General features: G+C 44.0%; 8 protein-coding genes across 8 annotated transcripts; 5 read left to right on the plus strand and 3 right to left on the minus strand.

Moving 5' to 3' along the window:
• Positions 1 to 470: 470 nt before the first annotated feature.
• EAF01_008670 (uncharacterized protein) lies at positions 471 to 5097 on the plus strand (the record flags this gene model as incomplete). Its single annotated transcript, XM_038916926.1, has 6 exons — positions 471 to 858; positions 909 to 1223; positions 1279 to 1452; positions 1502 to 2114; positions 2356 to 2522; positions 2642 to 5097. The coding sequence occupies 6 exons, from the start codon at positions 471 to 473 to the stop codon at positions 5095 to 5097; spliced, it is 4113 nt and encodes a 1370-aa protein (XP_038767320.1).
• Positions 5098 to 5376: 279 nt separating this feature from the next.
• On the minus strand, positions 5377 to 6397 carry EAF01_008671 (uncharacterized protein; the record flags this gene model as incomplete). The annotated part of the gene is made up of 4 exons (XM_038916927.1): positions 5377 to 5652; positions 5707 to 5831; positions 5886 to 5996; positions 6049 to 6397. The coding sequence occupies 4 exons, from the start codon at positions 6395 to 6397 to the stop codon at positions 5377 to 5379; spliced, it is 861 nt and encodes a 286-aa protein (XP_038767321.1).
• Positions 6398 to 7300: 903 nt separating this feature from the next.
• On the minus strand, positions 7301 to 8318 carry EAF01_008672 (uncharacterized protein; the record flags this gene model as incomplete). Its single annotated transcript, XM_038916928.1, has 4 exons — positions 7301 to 7521; positions 7582 to 7809; positions 7862 to 7984; positions 8039 to 8318. 4 exons carry the CDS (start codon positions 8316 to 8318, stop codon positions 7301 to 7303), a joined length of 852 nt encoding a protein of 283 aa, XP_038767322.1.
• A 1361-nt stretch (positions 8319 to 9679) lies between these two features.
• EAF01_008673 (uncharacterized protein) lies at positions 9680 to 10279 on the plus strand (the record flags this gene model as incomplete). The annotated part of the gene is made up of 2 exons (XM_038916929.1): positions 9680 to 9781; positions 9842 to 10279. The coding sequence occupies 2 exons, from the start codon at positions 9680 to 9682 to the stop codon at positions 10277 to 10279; spliced, it is 540 nt and encodes a 179-aa protein (XP_038767323.1).
• Positions 10280 to 10782: 503 nt separating this feature from the next.
• EAF01_008674 (uncharacterized protein) lies at positions 10783 to 16281 on the minus strand (the record flags this gene model as incomplete). The annotated part of the gene is made up of 5 exons (XM_038916930.1): positions 10783 to 12021; positions 12078 to 15482; positions 15537 to 15611; positions 15674 to 15902; positions 15962 to 16281. 5 exons carry the CDS (start codon positions 16279 to 16281, stop codon positions 10783 to 10785), a joined length of 5268 nt encoding a protein of 1755 aa, XP_038767324.1.
• A 647-nt stretch (positions 16282 to 16928) lies between these two features.
• EAF01_008675 (uncharacterized protein) lies at positions 16929 to 18374 on the plus strand (the record flags this gene model as incomplete). Its single annotated transcript, XM_038916931.1, has 6 exons — positions 16929 to 17059; positions 17118 to 17127; positions 17181 to 17304; positions 17363 to 17486; positions 17549 to 17994; positions 18061 to 18374. 6 exons carry the CDS (start codon positions 16929 to 16931, stop codon positions 18372 to 18374), a joined length of 1149 nt encoding a protein of 382 aa, XP_038767325.1.
• Positions 18375 to 19414: 1040 nt separating this feature from the next.
• EAF01_008676 (uncharacterized protein) lies at positions 19415 to 20751 on the plus strand (the record flags this gene model as incomplete). The annotated part of the gene is made up of 2 exons (XM_038916932.1): positions 19415 to 20393; positions 20474 to 20751. 2 exons carry the CDS (start codon positions 19415 to 19417, stop codon positions 20749 to 20751), a joined length of 1257 nt encoding a protein of 418 aa, XP_038767326.1.
• Positions 20752 to 21350: 599 nt separating this feature from the next.
• On the plus strand, positions 21351 to 23041 carry EAF01_008677 (uncharacterized protein; the record flags this gene model as incomplete). The annotated part of the gene is made up of 3 exons (XM_038916933.1): positions 21351 to 21509; positions 21570 to 22391; positions 22460 to 23041. 3 exons carry the CDS (start codon positions 21351 to 21353, stop codon positions 23039 to 23041), a joined length of 1563 nt encoding a protein of 520 aa, XP_038767327.1.
• Positions 23042 to 23393: the final 352 nt, after the last annotated feature.

The raw sequence follows: 23393 nt of genomic DNA on the forward strand, positions 1-23393 counted from the left end.
ATTCTTGCTCTTAAGAACATGGGCAATTTTTGCGTGTCCTTCCTGCCTAGGACAAACTTTGCTTTGCTCGCAGTCCAAGGTATGGAAGATTTATTGGAATGGGAATTCAATAAGTATGCAAGAGAAGGGTTGAAAGCGATTGATCTGTACTGGCCCATATGTTCGCGGCGATCTCATCCGAAGAATCAAAAATCCCAACCAAGAACAGAAGTAATTTAAGGGTAATGAATGGCATTGGCCCAAGACTGGAAGTCGATAGTCACTGCCTCTCAAATGACCACGGCCCAGCATAAGTGAGGAGGCTGTTGCCACTTCAATCATGCATAGGCCTTAAAGATTACATGCACCACAAGGCTGATGAGGCGTGCTGCGCCCAAACGCAAGATGCTGCTCTTATCAATATTTGGAGATAAATCTTTCCTTCCTTTTGGCATCCAAAACAAGTTCTTCAACTCAACAATTCTCCCGCTATGGCGTCTCCTGTAACAACTTCGGCCACCACTCATGACCCATGGCTCATTGCCAGGGACCGCTTCGTAGAAAAACTTGATCGTGCAGAGCGGGCACTATTTAATGAGGCTACACCAGAGAATCTCTACTACAAATCCAGCAATATCCAGAAGGTCGATCAGAAAAACAGCAAAACTCGAGCGGTTTTGAGGTCTCTTGGGCCTTTGACGAAATCAATTCAAGATTATGGCGCGGCGATGGATACTTTCAGTAACATTGCTCCATTATATCTTGCTCCAATATGGGGGAGTCTTCGAGTTATACTTGTTCTGGCTAGCAGCCATGGAAAATTTTACGATCGAATAATAGACACTTTTGCTCGCGTGGGAGATATACTTCCCCGATTGCGTAAGTATAATTCCTTGAGATACTCTTTGCATTCTAATTCCCCAAGATAGGCGATTACCAAGCAATTTTTGACCAGGAGAAACATCCAAAGTTTACACAGACATTGTCAGCAGCATACCTCGACATAATAGTTCTTTGTTCAAAGTTCAAATCCATACTGAATGGGCAAAACTCTTCCTTCGTAAAGCGTCTGACATCTCCCTTGTCCACATCTCATGGAGCGCAACTTGACAATGCTGTGCAAACATTTAGAGAGCACCGTGAAGCGGTTGAAATTGAAGCTCAGATGTGCCATTATATTGAAGCCAAAGAGTCAAGAGAACTTGAATTGAGAGAAAGAATTCGGAGCAAAGAACAAGAACGAAGTAGGTGGTATTGGAGGCTACGGTAAGGTTCTTTTGTGTTCTGACCACGGACTAGGAGACAGGCTACGAAAGATCATCTCTCAAATGGCCACAGTTGATTGCAGAAACAAGCATCGTCGACTGCAGAAGGTACGGCATCATGGAACTGGGAGCTGGCTAGCCCGCATGGCCGACTTCAGTAATTGGAGAACCCAGAAAAAGTGTTCTGTCATGTCATGTTATGGTATCCGTAAGCTGCAAGTATTGCTCTCAGATTGATAAATGCTAAATCCTACCAGCTGGCTCCGGCAAATCGGTCTTGGTTTCGAGCCTTATAGACGGCTACAAAATGGCATTTCCTGCCGAAACTGCCATTTCCTATTATTATTGCGACTATGCCGACAAGAGAACACTTTCCCCGAATGGTCTGTTTAGTTTCATTTCTCAGAATTTATTTCGTGACATGAATGAGATTCCTGAAACTTTGATAGCCATCCTCGAGGCTGAATATTCAGATGAAGCATCGTCACCTAGCCTAGATCAAATAGTCGATTTGCTGATAAAAGCGATAGACAAGCTATCAAGTGTGGCTATTTTTATTGATGGTCTAGACGAACTGCCTGAGTCCGATCGAAAGCTTACTTTCGAAATCTTGAGAAAGATCCTCAATGAGGTAACATCTCCAGTCAAGTTATCTGTTTCCAGTCGCGAGGATGTTACTTATCTTTTTCAATCTTCATCCGGTCTCACAACTTTCAAAGTGCACCTTCAAACGAGTTTTATCTCTCCAGATATTGAAGCGTATATCAGACATGCTATTGATGAGCTGATCACGTCTGGCGGCCTAGTGCTGGGTAACTTGGCTCTTGGAGAGGATATCTTCAACGTTCTCAGAGATGGTGCAAAAGGAATGTGAGTGTTTTCTTCCAACTCCGCTATGTTAGTATGCTGAACTTGCTTCAAGGTTTCTTTGGGTCCAGTTCCAGCTTGAGGAACTCTGTCGTATGGAAACGGATGCAACAATAGTAAAGGCTCTACAGAATCTTCCTCGCAATCTTGAAGAGACTTATGATCGACTTCTTGGACGGATCATCGAGATCGAAAGGCGTGAATTTGTGAAAAGGATGTTTGACTAGATTATTTGCTCATGCAGACCATTGCACATGGATGAGCTCCGGGAAGCTATAGCTTTCACTGCTGGCGATAAATCATGGGATGCTACGAGGATACCCAATGACCTTCGAAGATTAATTAGAGCTTGCGGAAATCTTATTGTGATTGATGAAGACACCCTAGAGGTGCATCTTGCGCACTATACAGGTAAGAAGTTCTATACATCAAATCGTGCGAGAGAGTTGGGGGGTCTCTATTTGTTTACTTCCTTCGTTAGCAAACTGCGCGAGATATCAACAGTAGCTGAACGTAAGACACTTCATTAGTTGAACAGTACATTCTAAATTCGCAAAATTCCGAGTTGGCATACTTTCACACCACAAGGGAAGAGTCAAACAGAGCACTGAGTGTAACGTGTGTGACTTATCTGTCTTTCACTGATCTCGAAGCACAAGTCACGGTATACCATGATATTATCACTCCAAACATGACGATTTTACAGGACGCCGTTACGACCCAGTCTTTGATACCGAGGGCTTCACAGTCATCGAATTTTCCGGCCAAAGCCGCCAAAGCCGCTTTCATGTTTCGAAAGTTCAACGGAAACAATCACAGTAATATTGACTATTCTCAATATATACCAAAGCATGGAACTGCCGACCAGCAGTTTCTCGACAAGTATCGGTTGATCGCTTATCTGAAAGAAAATTGGCTTTCACACACTAAAGACTTTACAGAGGAGAGTTGGAGAATGGGCGTCTTGTTCGAAAATCTCCTCTTCAAGAAACAACCCACCTTCTCCATCAAACCCTGGGTCAAATTTTCTTCTGGGGAGTGTGCCAAGATTGTACCTTTGTGCTGGGCTCTGGCCGAAATACACCTACCCTTACTGAAGAAAGTCTTAGCAAATGATCAGAGAACTTCTGATTACATTGGCGAGGCATGTTTGCTGTTTTGGAACACCATAGAATATCACGAAGTGGATGGGAAGCGAAGAGGAATCGACATATCAAATCAAAGTCTCAAAGTATTGGAAAATCGTTCTCTCGAAGAAGTATCGTCGAAAACGGACTGTCTTTTCTGGCTCTATAGCGAGATGATAATCGCCTGCAGAGAAGGCAATACTGAAATTCTCAATACATGTGTTGAGTTCATTGATAAAACCCTGATACCTGACTTTGTTGGGACTGGGACATGTCCAACATTGTGGTCACTTGTGTTTTCACATCTTCAATTGGAAGCAACCATTCATGGCCATCTTATGCTTGTACAAGAATTTCAGCTAGATATCCAACTCTGCGCATGGGTATCTTATGAGTACAAAGGAACTTATTTCAATTCTTTAGAACGAGCAATAGGTCTCCCGTGCGATGGAATAACCGATTACTTGTTGACGCAAAGCTGTCCAGTATCAAACAAAGCTAGGCTTGTTGCTATTCAAAGCAGAGATCTGAAAGCTGCTGTTGAGTTTGGTGACTCTGCAATATTAATGCGCTTCCTTGTGTTCCTGGATAGGAGTGATTGGGAAAGTCATGGCTCATCTCCATTTTTTGGCATCGATGATCAGTCCTACAAGCAAGATGTCAGAAAATGTAGGCATGAAATTATCGTGACAGCAGCTTCTTTAGGTCTTTACAGTTCTCTTGATATGATACTTGGGTATGAATCACACACAAATTATGACGAAGAAATAATTGAAAGAAAAGTCGCCTTTTCGGCAGCGATAAAATTCTCGCAACTTTATATCATTCGGTATTTACTTTTTACTGATAGATACGGAGTATCATACTATTGGCTTCAGTCAATACCTTCTCGATCAAATGAAGCTGAGGACGGAGGCCCGATTCCTCTCATTGAGTATATTGTCAGAAAGCCAGAGATTCCCCAGGAACTCAAACCATCGGTTATTGGTTTAATGTTCGATGCTACTGAGAAGGCTGATAGAGTCCTGGATATACCTAACTGCGAACAACTAGATTGGCTTTTAACACAGGCAATTGCGAAAGATATGCCTCAGATGGTCATCCGCCTCGGCGCTCGCAAGCTATTTTGGAGAAAATATGCAGCTCAAGACTTGCCAAATCTTCCTCATGAAATTGAGGAGTATCTCTGGCCTTATAGCCATGACCATGAAAAGCTCAAAGCGACCGTTCCGTTGGTATGGGCTGTCATCTACAATCGTCCCCAAGTTGTGGAAGCCTTGCTTTCGGAGCCATTACACCCGAGCCATGCTTACGACATACTCGAACTTGCCACAACATGCGCTATTATGATGGATTCTGTAGAACTATTTTCGCTACTAGAGGAAGTTCGGATTTCTGAATACAATACCAAGACAACTGCATGGGGATGTAAACCGAACTTTTTTGCAAAAGGCGATCTACTCGACCGGGCTTTTGCACGGGGCAGGTATGGTCAGTCGAAGACTTATTTGAAAGTTGCGCGCTATATAGGCTCTTGGGCTCTTTGGCATTGGAGAGGTAAGAGCCCGGATTCTACAGTAGTATTACGGGAGAATCTCAAGAGAGTAACACCAGCAGAGACAAACGAATTTCCGATCGAAAACTGTTTCGAGTTGCCCGCATGTAATGAAGTAATGGACATTCTTCCGGGAAAAAGGATACATCGCCTTCCAGAAGCCGGTTCCTGTCGCATTAGGAATTTCTGCTTTTATCTAGAGGGCCCATTTGCATTTTCACGTTATCCAGCACAGCAATCCATTTTCCAAGAAGATTCAAACTACACCTACACCTCCGACGACAATACCATCATGTATGAATAAACCAACATTTACCCACCACGCTTTATCCAAGTAGTGTGGTAGATTTCATCCCGGTTCTGATATCGAAGCTCATACCTTCGCTGACGTGACTTGATTCGTTGTTCCAAGAGGCTTCAAAGTTCTATTCAATGCCAATCAACTTCGGGTAACAGATGACTTCATATTGATACATAAGAGCATATGCCAGAGATTGAACAGTTTTCATCTAGCCGTGAATACAATTTCCGTCTAAAGCCTTCTACTTACACCACAAATAATCCATACAACTTCATCCCAATCTTAAGGTCCAACAATACTCTGGATGTCATCCATCCGTCTCTCTTCAATCCACTCAATAGCCTCCTTCCTATTCCTACAAACATGTGCTTGTCCCTCCCCCGTAGCGTCAAGCACACTTTCACTTCCCTCCAGCGTCATATCTGCCATACACAATATCTGATTGCGCAAATATTCAAAGCAATGCGAGGCATGCATGTCATTTCGAGCGCCGTCGAATCCAAAAGTTTGACCGGAAGAGAGGACCAGTTGATGATAGGTGTCTACTGTATAGTAAAGCTGTTATGGTCGTCAGTGAAGAGATTCATTAGAACACAAGAGAAGGCAATATACGCAATGTAAGGCATGGGTCCATGACGCTTCGAATATAGGACCGGAACGGATAGGGTCATCGACGATAGGTTTACCTAACATGGGATGTTGTTCATAATCGGGAATTTTGACAGTTCCACTACCCACTATTCAAGGTCAGTTTGATTCTTGATCCTTCTCTTTGTTCCTTTATCACTCACATGGCATTAACATATCCCAGTTATGACGAATTTGCATTCGATCATCATTACTTGTCATATTTGGAAAGAAAGATGATTCTTCTCCTTTAAGGAGTGTCCATTTATGAGATTCTATAACAAGAATTAGCATCACTCTCTTCGAAAGAATAACAGATGGACCTACGAGGAACATAAAGCCCATTAATATCGCCGCCAGTTTCTGTGTCGGCTGGTACCCAGCCCTCCTCATTATTCTCCTCGCTCTTTCTTCCATTCCTCAATAACAAAAATACGATCAAACTCTGCATCGCAATAACAACACCCCATCGTGCCCAAATTAAAACAATATTCAATCTCCTGCAGGATTTTTTATCGTTAAATATCTTACGGAAATGCGAAGGGGAAGAACTTTTTGAGAATGTGTATTTTTCATGTGATCCGAGGGTAGTGTCAGACTCATTTTCAAGATCGACTTCTTCAATATCCATCTCGGAGATGGACTGGTAGATACGGGTGGATTCTTTGGGAGACATTTTCTCTTCTTTTTTCTTTTTGGAATATTTTGGTTGTCTTTGGAGAAATGGAGATATAGGAGGGGGGAATGGAAATTGAGAACCAGCTCTAACAAAATTGGAGGTTTAGGAATTTTACACTCAAAGTAGACAGGTCATTGGAGAAGATTGAAAGAAATAAACACAAGAGCCAGTTCTCGTTGTGCGTGAGAAACAGAATCCAGAAAGTGACGATGAGAGTGCAGTACAATAAGATGAGCTTCACGGGATCAATCAATAAAACCACACCATGAAGCTTTCCATCACTTTGTCATTATCTGAATTCCCACTCCTTTCCCTCTCCACCCATATTTCCAGTTTCACAAGTCCCACCAACCGTTCATCTTCTATCCAACGTTCCACATCACCGCATTTTCGACAGCGCTTTCATACTGGCATCATACAAGATGCATGAAGTAACAACGACATGATACAAACATCGGCACGACTTCCCTTTCCACTCTCCCTTTACCCGATTATAGCTATCGTCTTGGCTAGCTTAATAGGATTAAACCGTTGAATAGTATTTTTAGTCTTGATCTGATGTAAAACATCGACTTCTAAAACATGACTTGTCGGGGAATCCCTGTGTGGATAACTACCGATCCAGGGGTGAGATAAGCGGGGTAGGAGTTTGATATTCGACATGGTGGGGGATGCGATGAAAGAATTGTATTGTGGTTGATTTTGATGTCCTTCATTGTTATACTTTCGTGAGCATCTAGGTATTAAAATTTCCATCAAAATAATTCGGACGATTAGAGGGTCGGTAACCACGAGCCAAGTAGGAATCACTTCACCCCTGAAATCAAATGGTTCGGATGCAGCTCCAGTATTAAATATCTATTGTGGAATTCTTAATTATGTATACAAAAGCTCGAGTGTCTATGAAGTAGAACCATTGACATCCGTCTTATTATCATGCGTTTCCATGATTCCTACCGAATTATCCATGGCCCAATCTACAATGGCATCGAAATTCCTACAAACATGCCAAGAATTGAGTTCTGGCCATGGAAGAGGATCGTCTTCTACCATGTAAAGTGTGAAAACCCCAACGTCTGCATTGCATTGTACATTCATGCGTAGAATCTCTAGACAATGATCTGAAAATTGGTTGTTAGGATGCTCATGAACAAAGGGCTAAGTAAGCGAGAAGTAATTACCGGTGTGCATTTGGAGACCCTTTTGTCCTCCCTTGAACTCTCCACTGATGTCTTCATACCAGTCTCTATATGTGACTTGTCGGAGAAGATTTATACAATGTAGTTGATGAAAGACTTCTAGGCCGACTCGGTAACCTTCGACTCCAGTGTTTGGATCTTTGACTTTCAGATGCGTGTTAGGCATCCCAATCTTGTCAAGTTGATCTGGTAAGATCATTTGATCGCCAACTATACAAATCAGTTCAGTAAATTGATATTGAGGGCGGTTAAGTAAATCTACCATCATATGAAATAGCACTCCATGCTTTATCAACATCGGGTCCATAGCCCACATACGGTGACCCAGTTCCCATGGTGTTGTTGAATTTAACTTTTTGATACTCGACTGCTTTTGCAGCGGGAGCTGATCATTTACATTAGTCCACAGCCCTTCTATTCATCGTGAAAATTTGCTTACACCATGCCGAGTACTCTTTCACGTGCTTGAGAGTTGTTATCCTCGTACAATATGCCGATACGAATAACCCAAATGAAAACGAAAGCAGTACAGCATGCACCAGCCACATCCACCGGTTTTCATATGTATGTCTAGGCAATGGTATAGATTCCACATCTTGAGTATTTCCATCATATTCTGAGTCCAACAATGTCGAATTCAGGCTGTCAGTAGATCTTCGGCCGAGGGATACATCGATGAACTTTTCATCGTTATCAACTCGATGATATTCGGCCGACATTTTTGACCGTCTTTTCGTTGAAATTCGGATTTTATTCGAACAGTCGAATAATCGAAAATAAGTAGGAAAAATTATACAGATAATAACTTAACCAGAAGCAAATTCAAAAACAATGAGGGGGAAAAAATGGCCAGCGATGAAGAAGAGAAGGAAGAGCAAACGAAAATAGATATCCAACCTCCGAAAACTTCAGATGACCAAGAAAACTAGCCATAACGTCAATAGGTCATCATTGTTATTGCATTGGAGTATCTCCAACCGTTGAATCAATCTGCCACGATGTTCAATACCGCAGATGTCTCATCTGAACATACAAACCTTTCCTCTGATGTTTGACAGTTGAAAAAATTGGAAGCAGGGAAATGGCAGGAGTCCCCGGGTATTTTAGGCTATTCTAGCTGGGTGAAACTGCGGGACAAGCCTACGTTTTATGTAAGCGAACGCTCCATCCCAGCAAATATTCATCAACAATTAGAGTAGAATCAAAATCAATGTTGTTGGTAGAATATCATCAGCTTGGTGCATTCAACTTATCAATAACTATCTGGATACATGTGGATCGTATTTACGATTGTGTCGTTCATTCATACATCAATATACCAGAAGCTCGGTTAGCTCCACTTAGAAGTCTAAATCAGCCTTGAGGATGCTTATTGCTTTCAAATTATCTAGGAATTTAGCTTTCTCATCCGAATCTTTACAAGCCTTCTTAGTTGCATCTGATACATGAGATATTCTAGGATTAAAAGGGACTGCTTGTGTTAGCTAGGCTATACTTTCCTCTCATTTACTAGATGTTGATTAATGCCGCACCATATTGCAACAACCGTCTGAACTTTCTGAACTTGGTCAGCGGTTATCAATCCTCCGCATTTACTTCAGATGCGACTATCGTTTGACAATGTATGGGTACTCGGTCTTAAAATAGCTATTATTGATCTATCTCAGGCGATACAACGGTGCAAGTCCACCTCATCATTTACCAACCACAATGAGTTTACTGCAACGTTGTATACGAAATCGATTGCGACTATCATTCACATTGTGTCTCGAGTACCCTGGAGGCGGGAGTAACATGTACCAACGTGCTGGATTTGGTCCCAAGTCGGGAAATCATCTGAAGAAACCTATGACAACATTTACCCCTATCTTATCTGTTTGATATCGTTCTTGGATATGTATAAAGTCGCTCTAGTTCTCTCAAAGCCTTCTCCTTTATCACACCACTTCTCACGCCATCTTTTGAGCTTCCTTTCTTACCTCTCTTCTCTACATTCTTTCATTCGTTCACTGCCGGCCAGTACCCTTGTTATATTCTCAACATTATATTCTTTATCCAAATACACTCCACTTCGATCATCATGCATGCTCCATCCATCAACATTCTGCTCGCTGTGGGCCTTCTCTTCTCTACCCCATTCACATCGGCTCTTGCTATTCCCTCCATTGATAAAAAGTCTATCGTAAGCCATATCCTTCAAATACACTTACATGCATAAGACCGCCACTAACCAGATTCAAAGGCTGGTGCAGGCATAAAATCCATCGAGACTCGCGAAATTCCTGGTCTCATCAATCGCCATCACACTGAGGCCCAGATCGCCGCCAAGGAGGCAAAGGCAAAAGGAAAGGGACAGCGCGATGTTTTGGAGAGAGAAGCACATCACACCGAAGCACAGATTGCCTCCAAGGAAGCCAAGGCCGGGAAGAAGAATGGACGCGACGTTGAAAGTAGACACCACACCGAAGCACAAATCGCAGCAAAAAAGACAAAAGCTTCCAAAAGTCAACGTGATGTAGAAGAAAGGGAACCTCACCACACTGAAGCCCAAATTGCTGCTAAGAAGGCCAAAGCTTCTAAGAATCAACGCGACTCTACCATCGAGGAGCGCGAGCCTCACCATACTGAGGCGCAGATTGCTGCTGAGGAAGCCAAAGCTGGTAAATTCAAGGGACAATAGATTTGGCTGGATTACTGTATATCATTGGACTGTGTTCAATGGTTGAATAGACGGTCGTCTGAGAAATTGTATTGTATCTCATTACAGATGTACATGAATGGGTGTTTCGAAAAGCCGGGGTATTTTAGTGTCGTTATTTAATCATAAGAATTATTCAATAGGATAAATCGCCGAACCGGTTTCTATGTGATTCTACAATTTTATAGATTCTCCTTCCTTTGGATCAGTAATAAAAGCAAGCCAAGTCATGACCATTTTGAGATGCACTATATTCTTTACATATAATCGGAATGTTTAAGATGAGGTATAATCATGGTACTGAGAAATAAGTGTCGTCTGGTGTTCTCTTGAAAATCAGACAACACCCAGGTACCCTGGTAAAAATAGTAGACAGAAACGATGCTACGCGAGAGAAACAAATTACATTTAATGAATATCTAGTATCTATTCTAATATCTACTACAATCCAAACGCCCAAACGCCCAAACACCACGATTCCATATCTACCCAATCAAAGTTTTCAAATCCCCAAAGGTCGATATTTCCAAATAGAAAGCGTCTCGAATTTCAGTCTTGAGCTCTTCGCGCAATCTCTGAGAGATAACAAGAGACATGAGTGAATCCAACCCGAAATCAGCGACATTTGCATCATCAGTCAGCACTCGAATATCAACGGCCAACTCTTCAGCTATGATTTCTTTAGCGCGGACGTACGAGCCTGAAGCTGCTGTTTTCGAAGTCGGTGATTCATATTTGCTGTCTTTTTCGTGAACGCTCCGTGCCGGTGAAGGAGGAGTTAGTAGACCAGTGACGACCTTGGAGTCACCCGCGAACGGTGATTGTTGGAATGATTGCGACTTGGAGGTAGTGGCACCCGAGCCCAACGAAGCGAGAGAGAGGGCGACTTTAGAGGCATCTAAAGCATGAGATGCGGCCTTGAGAGGGGGAGGGCGGAAGAAACGATCTAGCATCACACGTGGCCATTGAGTGAAGACAATGGCTTCGACAACACCAACGATTTCATCTCCTTGGAGAATGTAGACGTCGCCTACGAAGTTGTTCTTATCCGCAGGGACCATTCGGACATATGCTAAGTATTTCCCACCAGGTGCAAGCGGCTTTGCAAACCTCATGGACTTCCACGATGGTGTGATGTAGAAGTATTTGTTGTTATCGAAATACGTGCCCCCATTCAGTATGAAACCTGATAAGGAGACACATCCATCAATAAAATGAGGAGGTACCGTCCAATTACCAGCGGTGTCGGAAGGAAACTCCACTTCCGCAACAGCTTCATCTTTATTCAGAATTACTGACTTCATTGTTCGATACATATCCGAGTAGCCGACCAATTTTCCAAAGAGACTGTATGCAAGATTGGCTGTCAATTTATCGGCATGACCGCGGGCGGCTAGATCATTAAGAGCTGCAATACGACTTGTCACAAGGCCTGATGAACGAGACCATGTTGATAACCAAGATGATGGGTCTTCGTAAGAGATAGTTGCGTGGCAATACCATAGATTTTTGGCGGGATTGTACCATTTGACATGAGCCTGTCTTTTTTCTAAATCGGCCTCGGCACTCACCACAATTGGCTGCGCTTCTGTTGGGTTGTAATGCTTGACCACAGGTTCATGATACTCAAAGTCGGTAACGTTGATGCCAACATTCGAAGAATTTGGAATACCTTTATCGAGAATACGTTTCGCGACTGTGAAAGCCATATCTGCATGGAGGAACTGCTGATGTTAGAAAAGAAGTCTTTTAGTCAATGAACACTAATCAATAAACTTACAGAAGAAGCAACTCCATAGTTGTTCATGGCATGTCCTTCGATAACGTCCTTGAGCGCCGGATCAGTCATATCCGACTCAGTCACAATTTGGGCTGAGGTTTCAGTGTAGTTTTCCGAACGAATCTCGTGGATACTTGTAGTGCGGAAACCCTTGACAGCTGGAGTTATGGCCTTTGTGAAGGTGGGATCTGATAGCGCTTGACCCTTGGTCAAATTCCAGTCTCCACTGTATTGAATCCAATAGTTCTTGTTGTTCCATGCATATGTTGGGGCATCGACTAATCGAAGAGCCTGTTCGAAAGGTAAGTGGTACTCTGTCCAATCGATGGCCACGCCGGCATTATACAGAGATGTGAGTGCCTTGCCAAGCGTGATCCAGTTGTCTTGGTCTCGGTGCATTGTTGGAGATGTCAGTCGAGTGTCCGATAATGTCTTTGCGATGAAGCTAACACAGCAAGGATGATGACCGATCTCTAACCACAGGGTAGATTTAGACAAAACACCAGATTCCCAAGCAGCATTGAGTCCGCCAACATAATCGACTGTTTCTCGAGTTGCCTTGGCCAAGTAACTGACATCGATTCCAGACGTAAGAACTTTGGAGTAAAGAGGTGATATGACTGGGATTTTGGGTGCCTTGAACATAATAGCACTTGTCAATTTGACGAAATCATCCACCAGAACATCCATCTGACTTGTGTGGTAGGCATGGGGTACATTAAGTTTTATGGTCCTATAGCCTGATCTTCCAAGAACGGTCGCAAGAGCCTCCAGGTCTTCCAATTTTCCACCGAGTACTGTTTCCTCGGGACCATTGATGCAAGAAACTTCGAAGAGAATGCCATCGGCTGCTTTCAAAATCTTTTCGTGGGACGCTCGAACTGATAGCATGCCATGTGTAGCAGCCTTACAGTGTGTCTCGAGCAAATTTGCGCGTGTTCCGACAAGGAAAACAGTATCACTATCAGAAATGATTCCTGCGGTATTCAATGCAGCATATTCACCCAAACTGTGGCCTATAACGATACTTGGAGTGACCCCGTAAGAAGCCCAGAGTCGTGTGAGAGCGATCTCTACGCACACGATAGCCAGATGAAGAGATACTGTGGGTAAATCCTTGATATCGCAGGTGTTTTTGATGATAGGCAAAAAGGAAGGAAACTTTTGACGCTGCGCAATACCATCAAGTCGGTCTACTTGCTCTCGGAAAGGCCTAGAGTCGCGATAAAGTTGTGCTCCAATGCCGATGTAGAATGTTCCTTGGCCAGTGAAAGCGAAAGCTACTGTAATCTGCTTTGGATTGATAGGTAGCTGATCGAGGGCTGTATCAATATGAGGGCGAAGAAGTTTGGCAGCATCCTCGAGAGAAGATGCAAGTACCGAAACTCGGTAATTGTAGTGCATCTTTCGTGCAGACAAAGTGTAAGACAAATCTGCGATAGAAACATGTGGTTGCGTTTCCATGAAATTCACGAGACGTCTGAGGTTTTCTTGAAGTGAATATGGTGTTTTTGCCGAGATTGTGATGGGGTGCATAGGTCGAGTATCTTCGCCAATCCTTGGACGCTCCGTTGCTTCTTCCACTATCATTGCTGTGTTTCCTCCGGCTGCTCCAAAGTTATTTACCATTGCCAACCTTTTCTGACTACTGCTCTTTTTCCATGGCATGGCAGTGTATGGTATAACAATGCCCCTTTGGTCCAAATCCTTGGGCAAAGCCGGATTCAGCCCAGTCTTGATACCAACATGTGGAGGGATAGTACTCTTTTGGAAAACAAGCATGGTTTTAATGAACGCCATGATACCAGCAGCAGCTTCCCCGTGACCAACATTGGATTTCACAGATCCAATATGAAGGTCTGTGGTTCTCGGCTGCCCGTTAGCGAAGACTTTGGTAACCGAACTCATTTCGGTTGGATCTCCCGCACCAGTGCCAGTTCCGTGAAACTCGACATATCCTACAGACAATGGATCAATTCCAGAACGCTTGACCATTTGGTTGAAAAGATGAATCTGTGCTAAGTCGTGGGGATGTGTGATGGATACAGCCTCAGCCGAATGATCAGTACCTGCAGCAAGAACGACCGCGAGGATATTGTCATTGTCAGCTTCAGCGTCTTCTAATCGCTTGAGAACCACACTGCCAACGCCATCAGCACGACAGTAACCGTCTGCTCCCTCATCCCATGTTTTGCAGCTTCCAGTAGGTGATAAGAAGTGGCCCTTGCTCAAGCCAGCGTAAACATCTGAGTTTGTGATAATATTCATACCACCAGTAATTGCCATATCAATATCGCCGCTCCAGAGAGATGTACAGGCGGCTTGAATAGCTGCCAAACTTGACGAGCAAGCTGTATCGATGCTATAACTTGGCCCCCAGAACTTCATGAAATAATTTATGCGACCAGGACCAAAAGCTCTACATCCGCCAGGAATGAAATAGGTTCCTATATCCTGACCAGTGTTGACTTCACGGTAATCATCGCTCGCGCATCCGTAAAATGTGCCGACACGACGCTGATGAACACCTCTGCCATGAACATAACCAGAACTTTCCAAGGCTTCATAAGCTGTAACTAGAGCTAATCGATGCATGGGATCAGTTTGCTCCGCTTCACGCGGAGACATACCGAAGAACAAAGCATCAAATAGTCCTGGGTTGTCAACAAAACAGCCGTAGGGTGTTCTAGATGTGTTAGACTTCTCTCCTGTCGGATCTACATGGCTTTCGATATCGAACCGATCAGCCGGTACCGGTCTATGGACATCACGACCCTGCGCCAACAAGTCCCAAAACTTTTCAGTATCATCTGCGCCACCAGGGAATCGACATGCCATACCAACGACTGCAATTTTGGCGGACTTTGCGTCACGTGGTGGACTTTGTTCCGGAGTCAGATTCATTACGGTAGGCATCATCGTTTGTTGAGATAGAGTTGTAGAAGGAAGCTCTGTCTTCCATCGCCCAAGGACGCTCTCCATATAATGTGAAGGTTGCAAACTCCAGAGTTGCACAACATCTGGTGAAAGCCGTTTCAGACCTGCGGATACGCCATCAATGGTCTGATCCCACTGAATGCTCTCTGTTAATATTTCAGTCATCATCTCTGTGAGCAATGATGTACCATCTGTCGCCTCGAATGGTCGACCGGTAACAGGAGAGAATATTGGAAAGCACAATTGACTATCTGGTGTGATGCCCTCGACGATCTGCTTGACATGCTCTAGACCATAAGCTTTATTGCTATGCCACATCCCCTGAACCTTCCTCATTGGAATGTTTTTCGTTCCCTTGAAAAATTCTGATTCTGAGAAAAGGGATCTAAGAGTTGATGGCGGGCCACCAATGCTCACTGATTGACCATCAGTGTTGAAAACCGTCGCCATGCTTGCTTCTGGGTATGCCTGAATTGATTTGTTAGTTAACAATTATCGACTCAATCGAGGTTGTGTGCTCACTTTTTCCGAATTAAACTCGGCTACTGCTTGTTGGGCATCTTTTAGATCAGCCCCATGGGCACAATATACCCAAGCCTGAGACGTAAAGGTTAGTAAACACTTTCTAACAAAAGAAAAGAACTTGCGATATGGCTTACCCCTTCAGCATTGATCTCGTTGGGTGAAACCTCCAGCGAGCGACAAACTTGATCTACAACAAGACCAAATCGGAATGTGACTTTGGTAATTTCAGCAGCCATGGATGGAAGTAGCAGCGGACTAGGAGAAAGTGCAATGACTGCTCCAGAGAGCAAACCGGGGCCTCGGCCGATAAGCACGGCATTTTCTGCTCGAAAATCGTATTCTAGAGGATTCGCTTCGTGGTAGCTTGGGAGAACAGGTTAGCATTTTTGAGCTCGAACCGTTTACATTGCACCTTGACTTACGCGATAAAAATACCCAACTGAAAGACTAGAACAAGAACTCGCTCAATAGCTCCACCCAGCGGGGTCTTCCTCAGCTCAATGATACTATCGGTTAAGTCCAATACGCTTTCAAACACGGGTACCAGTTCCCTTTGTGACTTTTCCAATCGCCGGCATTCTTGCTTTAGAGCAATAGTGATCGCATCGATGGTCGACGCAAGAATAGGGTGATTTCTCTCTTTGCTCAAAAGATGTAATTTCCTAAACAAGATACGCTGGTCTCCTTCGGGATCCCCTTGAGGGATTTCCCCAGACAAGTAAATAATCTTCGCACGCGTCATTGTACCAAGGCTCCGTACAGGACCTTTATCATTCGAAGTATTGGCAGTGATTTAGTATAAACGAAGTATTACTATGTAGCAGAGGGCAAATAAGTCAGTGGTCAGTGAGCACGTTGAAGTGGATCAGTGAGTACGTTGAAGTGGATCAGTGAGTACGTTGAAGTGGATCAGTGAGTACGTTGAAGTGATTAATTGATAGCGAATTGAGGCTCTATCGACTGACTTAAATTACCCACACATCTATCTATATAAGTAATTAAAGCTGAATTGAAGGGATTCGGAATCCGAGTCGAGGTAAACACTGGTTGTTAATCCATGGCAGCCGAGTACCGAAGCTTAGATCATATCGGACCTCCGGCCGATAGTAAGCACCAAACCATTCTCTAAACTGTCCAGGACCTGTTCGAAAGGGATGCAAGGTATCGAGATTGCCAGTATATCTTTTCAAGAAACATACTTCCTAAGGGACACTAATTATGAATGAAGTAATGCTGTAACTTTTTCGGGGAAACTTTCCGGCCGAGTTAACAGGGGGAGAAAATGTAACCTGTATATAATAGCTGATTGTACAACATCCAACGGCTCTAATCGCAGCATTCTTCTCATTTGCAAAGTTTAACACAACTCGTTTCCCAAAGTTTAACACAATGGCAGACCTTTTAGCAGAGATTAAGAAACGTTTGACCTCTGAAGATGAGGTTTCGCGAAAATCCTTCCAGCGTGAGTTATACGAAGCTATTGCGTCTACTGAGACACCAAAAGAGACGGCAATCCGTTTGTAAGCTCAAAATCCATACATAAACCAAGCAAGAAATATGAAGCTGACTGTGATGAAGATCTCTCTACGTAGGCCCAGTCTTTGCAATTAGACACCCGCTGTTACTAATTCTGTTCTGTAGCCTTTACAGGCCGCCGCAGCTCGAATTGGCCATGACTTGAAGATTTTCCAGACATTAGATGCCGAGGGGCCGCAGACTTTGAAAGAGCTGCAAGCTCGGACCGGTGCTCATCCTCTCACCCTTGGTGCGTTATATTCCCCGAACTGTCGTCCCGCTGAAAACTCAGCTGATCTTTTTGTCAGGCCGTCTGTTGAGATACATGGCCTCGGTCGGATTAATCCATCAAATTGCGGCAGATAAGTTCGAAGCGAATAGTAAATGTCGCCACCTTGCAGCCCCAGAGGCTGTCACAATTGTGACGCATTTGTATGTATAAATTGTGAAAGAAAAAAAACGATGGGTAAACATGATCTAATTAGAATATTTAGCTTTGAGAACTGCGGTCCTCTTTTCCAGGAAATGCCAGCATTTTTACGAAAGAACAATTACCAAGATGTAACAGATGGTAAAGCGACAGTCTTCCAACCTGCATACAATACCGAACTCGATACCTACACATACTTTTCTCAGCATCCTGAGAATCTGAAGGCTCTTATAAAATACATGGGTCTAGAGCAGGGTGTACGAGGCCGTTGGCTGAAGGAATATCCATTCGAAAAGCAGACCCAGGGCTGGAATCCAAGCTCCGAGGAAGCACTCTTCGTTGACATCGGTGGTAATGTGGGACATTACTGTGCGTTGTTCAAAAGCAAATTCCCTGACATTCCAGGTCGTATTTTGCTGGAAGATTTGCCTGACACTCTGACTCATGCTCTACCGACGCCGGGAGTCGAGAAGTTAGGACACGACTTTTTTCAGCCACAACCGATCAAAGGTAAGAGTCAATCATGATTTCAAGCTAGTACGATTAGATCTGCATACTAATCAGTTTGATTGTTAGGTGCCAAATTCTATCACTTAGGCTGGGTCCTCCACAACTGGAGCGACGAGAAGGCAAAGATCATTCTGCGCCAAATCAAATCGGCCATGACGCCACAATCTGTGTTGCTTATAAATGACATGATTCTTCCAGAAACGGGAATTCCGCCATTTGCAACTGCGTTAGACTTAGTTATGCTTGGTGCATGTGGCAGTTTGGAGCGGACTGGAGAGCAATGGAAAGAACTGCTCGGCGAGGTCGGACTAGATATCAAGGCGGCCACTGTATATGATTCTGAATCCTTCCATGGCATGATCTCTGCCACTGTAGCATAGAAACAGCATAATAGATACCAATTTTAAGTTTATGAGAATCAAAGTAATGAAATTTCTTGACTTGCGATAAAATCGAAGGGTCTGTTGAAAGATTCTGGATCAGTTCAGGCGACTATTATTAAGTTGAGAACAAACCGGGTTAAAAGTCAAGCACCGCCACATACCTAGGTAGCAAGGACGAGTGGGTCTGGTGCTTGAATTTGTAGAGTATTTACTATACAATCGACGACTACATTCTGGACCCTGTTGGCTCTTGAGTTCAGTCGCTAGGATCCTGATATGTCTCCAAGCCAAAGCATCCAAAAAATTAAGTCGTCTATTAATCCGATCCCTCTGAAGAATCACCATGATTTGACTAATCAAGGACCTCCGGACCCAATTAATCACGTTGGTAATGCCTTCTCGGAATGAATTGGAGGTATGGCTTGGTATGAGCAAAAGCACGCTTCAATTTGATCCAACGTAAGCAAAATACAGGGCTACCATTAATATAAGTAATTAGTCAGTAGATGCAAAATGGCCAAGACGAACATTTTGAATGTTTTGAATATTCTCAGGGATTTAGATATCCTAGAATACTGAGATCCCTATATTGGATTCAAGGAGCAGAGATTTCGCATTATTGTCTTTTGATTCTGATCGACAGATTGTTGAAAACGCCATTATCGAATACGGCTTACATCACGTGAACACTCAGAAACGACACCCAGATTACCGAAAAGTTGCGAAGCTCCTCGAACCGGATTTCCTAACTCCAGCATTATTTAAGTGGTCCCGCTCGCCATCTAGCTTCTAGAATTATCTGAATTTCGGGACATTCGCTGAAGATGTTCCGCCGCACCGCGCGATTCGGTGAGTGTTTCCGTATGACAAATGTCAATAATTCCTCGGAGCTCGGGATCCGAATGATGAAAAGGTCAACTTTGAGTCCGAATTAGAATATATAATAGATGAGGTAATATGGAACAATGGAGGTTCCCCGAATATACTGTGAAACTTCTGGTATATACGACCTCTAAGTTATATATAATCACTTAAAAATGGCGTCCCCTCACGTGCTTATTATTGGTGCTGGCATGAGCGGCCTCACGCTCGCGCAACAATTGAAGAAAAATAACATTCCCTTCACCGTCTTCGAGCGAGATGTGAGAAATGACTCTCGTGGTCAAGGTTGGGCGCTCTCCTTGTTTGGAGAAGCCTATGACTTGATGAAGACTTTGATGCCATCGGAATTAGGACCGGTGGAGCAGACAAGCCATCTTTATCCTCTCGATCTCCAGCCACAATTCTCATTTTATGATATTACTCGTCCAGAGTTCCGAGTCGGTGTCATTGCGGATGACACTCTCAAGGTTGTCCGAGCAAATCGACGAAGAATGCGCGAATGGCTGATGCAAGGTATCGACGTACAATTTGATAAGCGCTTGCTTCGCGTGGAGGAGCACGGCGACAAAGTTACAGCACACTTTGAGGACGGCACTTCGGCAACTGGTGATTTTCTGGTCGGTGCTGAAGGTACGCGTAGTGTAGTGCGCAGGCAGCACTTCCTCAAAGGTCAGGATGTCATGAAACCATTACCGATCGGCTCAATCTTCGGTGAGATCTCACTCAGCGGCGACGACTTCTCAGAGCAGCTCACCAACTCACATTCAAACTACATCGTCATGGACCCTAGACTCAGCGGGGATGAGCAGACAGCTATATTTTGCGCCCTCAACCGAGTAAGCCCTGATGGCAAGACTGGCTATTACTACTATATTCTTCTTTGGGTAGATAAGAACACTCCTAAAGTAGGCGAGAAGAAATGGACAGAGTCAGCATCACAGGAAGATTTGGCAGCATTTGCGCGCGAGAGAACCAATCATTACCCATACAAGCTCCGCTCCCTGATCGATAAAATTCCCACGGAAGGATACAATACTCCTGGCTTCCAGCTTCAAAGTGTGGAATTAGAACCTGAACAACTACCACCTGGAAGGGTGTTGTTAATTGGCGATGCAGCGCATTCGATGGCCCCATGTAAGTCTCACAATCTCCGTGTTTTCTTTTTCGTTTAGCATTGGATGCATTGAAATATATACTGACTCTAAGGATCAAAGTTCGTGCTCTAGCCGCAAACACAGCTTTCGTTGATGCATTCAAGCTCAGCGATGTCCTCACGCGCGCGCGGGATACGCAAGCGTCAGGTGAAGCGCTGAATGATCTTATTTCGGCGTTCAACGAAGATATGATTTCACGCGGCAAGTTCGCGTCTAGCGTATCCAACACAGTACTAGAGGCCTATGGCGAAGAGGCTAAATTCATTACATTCGGCAGAGAAGCCGGATTGATGCCACCGAAGACTGTAAAATTGGAAGATGTGAAGATTTTAGGTTAAAATAAGTTCGAACTTATTAGGCATTAAATTGGTATAGCACATTTTTAGATAAAAATAAAGACATACCTTCTCTTTGAACTTAATAAAACATCGGAGCTCATCCAACTATAGGTTGAATTTAACACAGTAGACATTATGAAATATACGGGTTTATACCGCTTCAGACATTTGGTCTACTGTAGTGGCTAATTCGAATCAGAGCTGAATAAATTGTTAACCCCTAAAAATAATGTTGTTCCCACAACCCGCGCGCGTTAGGTCAGCCTTCGGCAAATGAGCTCAAATGACAAGAAATAGACTCTACATTCGCAAATTATTCTCCCGCGGAGCTCGGATCCTCGGCTTTTTCATACTAATGATTGAAACTCACAGTACCCTAGGGACTGTCTCAGCTTCCTGGCAAACAAGACGATGTTGACGCGCGCGCACTTCTATTCGAAAAATGGCCTAGAATCCTCTTCAGCGCGCGCTCCCCCTTCTCAGCGGGGTTTGCGTTGGTAAATTGGCTCATCTTCTTTCATTGTTCTTATAGCTCAATGATCTCAATCAGTTCATCTTGTTGACAATCGTTCAGATTTACTATCTTAGAAAAATCGAAAATGGCAACAGTCGACGACGAGACAAGTACGAAGCATGACGGCCTTTCGAATGGCGAACCATCTGGAACACTAACGCCGTCTACGGGAACCTCCCATTCTCAAGAGCTACCAGAGGCTGATTCTGAAAAGGCCATAGTTGGAAATGAAAATGAGGAGATGGTATGTCCACAAGATTAGAGATATAGATGCAAGTAGCTAATTTATATGGCCACCATTAAGATTGTGACCTGGGATGGTACAGACGACCCCAGTAACCCCAAGAATTGGTCTTTCAAGCGTAAATGGGGTATCACTGTTGTAGTCTCGCTTATTGCATTCATGACGGGAATATCGTCTGCTATCATCGCGCCCGCTAGCAATGTCATCGCCGAAAAATTTGACATCCACACTTCTTTTCGAAAGCAGCTCAACTTCTCCATTATTCAACTTGCTTACGTTATCGGGCCCCTGGTGCTAGCTCCGCTTTCTGAAATATACGGACGTTCGTTTATTCTTCAAGCCTCCAATGTTTTCTTCTTAATCTTCAATTTTGCGAACGGCTTCGCAGATACTGAAGGCCAATTCCTGGCCTTCCGTTTTCTTAGCGGTCTTGGCGCTTGTGCTCCGTTAACAATTGGTGGTGGTGTCCTGTCTGATCTTTGGCGCCCAGAGGAAATTGGTATGGCCATTGGATTATACACTCTAGCTCCTTTGCTTGCTCCTGCCCTGGGACCCTTACTCGGAGCTTGGATTGTCGAGAGGTCTACGTGGAAATGGTGCTTCTTTTCCATCACTATTTTCGGAGTAATCGTGCAGACCGTTGTTTTCTTTACACTGAAAGAAACCTACGGCCCACGAATCTTGCAAAGAAAAGCCGAGAAGTTGCGTCAAGAAACCGGAAATGACCAACTGCGAACCGCATTTGAGCTTAAAGATTTGCGTCTCATCTCTATCATGCGAACTTCGCTTGTTCGTGTCATTATATTGCTTACCACTCAACCCGTCGTGATTTTCCTCTCCGTATATTTTGCGATGGTCTATGGTATCATCTACCTTATGCTGGTGAGTACTCATCCAATGCTTATCTTCGATATTGGGTCAGATACTGATTTACAATTTTCTTCTTTTAGTCTAGCTTCCCGTCGCTGTGGACAACTTACTATCACGAACCCGTTGGCATCGGTGGTCTCAACTATATTGCTATCATGATCGGCTTGACCATCGGCGCACAAGGAGGTGGTCGTATTGTAGACTATGTATACAAGACCTTGAAAGCCCGATCGCCTGATAATACTGGAAGACCCGAATTTCGCGTGCCTCTTCTTTTCTTCTCCACCTTCTTGGTGGCAGCGGGGCTTTTCATGTATGGGTGGTCCGCTGAGACAAGGACTTTCTGGCTTTCGGCAGACATTGGTGCTGCTATTTTCTCTGTAGGAGCAGCTATGACGTTCGCTTCAATCCAAACATATATTATCGACTCCTATTCGCTATTCGCTGCATCTGCTATAGGTGCGACCGCGGTGCTGAGAAGTTTGACTGGTTTTGGGTTCCCGCTTTTCGCTCCTGCTATGTATAGCAAACTTGGTTATGGCTGGGGTAATAGTGTGCTTGGGTTCGCTGTTCTGGCCGTTGGCTATGCTGGAGCTCTGATCCTCTGGTTTTTCGGGCACAGGCTAAGGGAGGCAAGTCCATATGCGAGAGGGAGTGGGTGAAGAATGCAAAATGATCAATTTGCACCCTGTTACACGGAGAAGAAGGAAAGATTACACGTATATATCATTTGAAAGGCGAGACAGTAATCTGTAATTAGATTAGAGGATATTATAGAAAGAGTCCCATGACTGGTGAAGACAATTCTCACCATTAGAAATAAAGTATGTGTAGCTTTTATACGAAGTCGACCGGTCTTGGGCTCGGTTTAGGTACCAGCTTGCGGACGTATATGTGTAAACCATAGAATGCATCCGTACGCCACTTAGACCGAAAGCATTGGCAGATGAGAACCCAAATAATGGCTTTTCCTTAAATATAAGTACCATGTAAACCCCTAGGTTCTACCTCAAA

Source organism: Botrytis porri (genome assembly GCF_014898465.1).
Source record: "Botrytis porri strain MUCL 3234 chromosome Unknown BPOR_012, whole genome shotgun sequence".
Classification (NCBI taxonomy): domain Eukaryota; kingdom Fungi; phylum Ascomycota; class Leotiomycetes; order Helotiales; family Sclerotiniaceae; genus Botrytis; species Botrytis porri.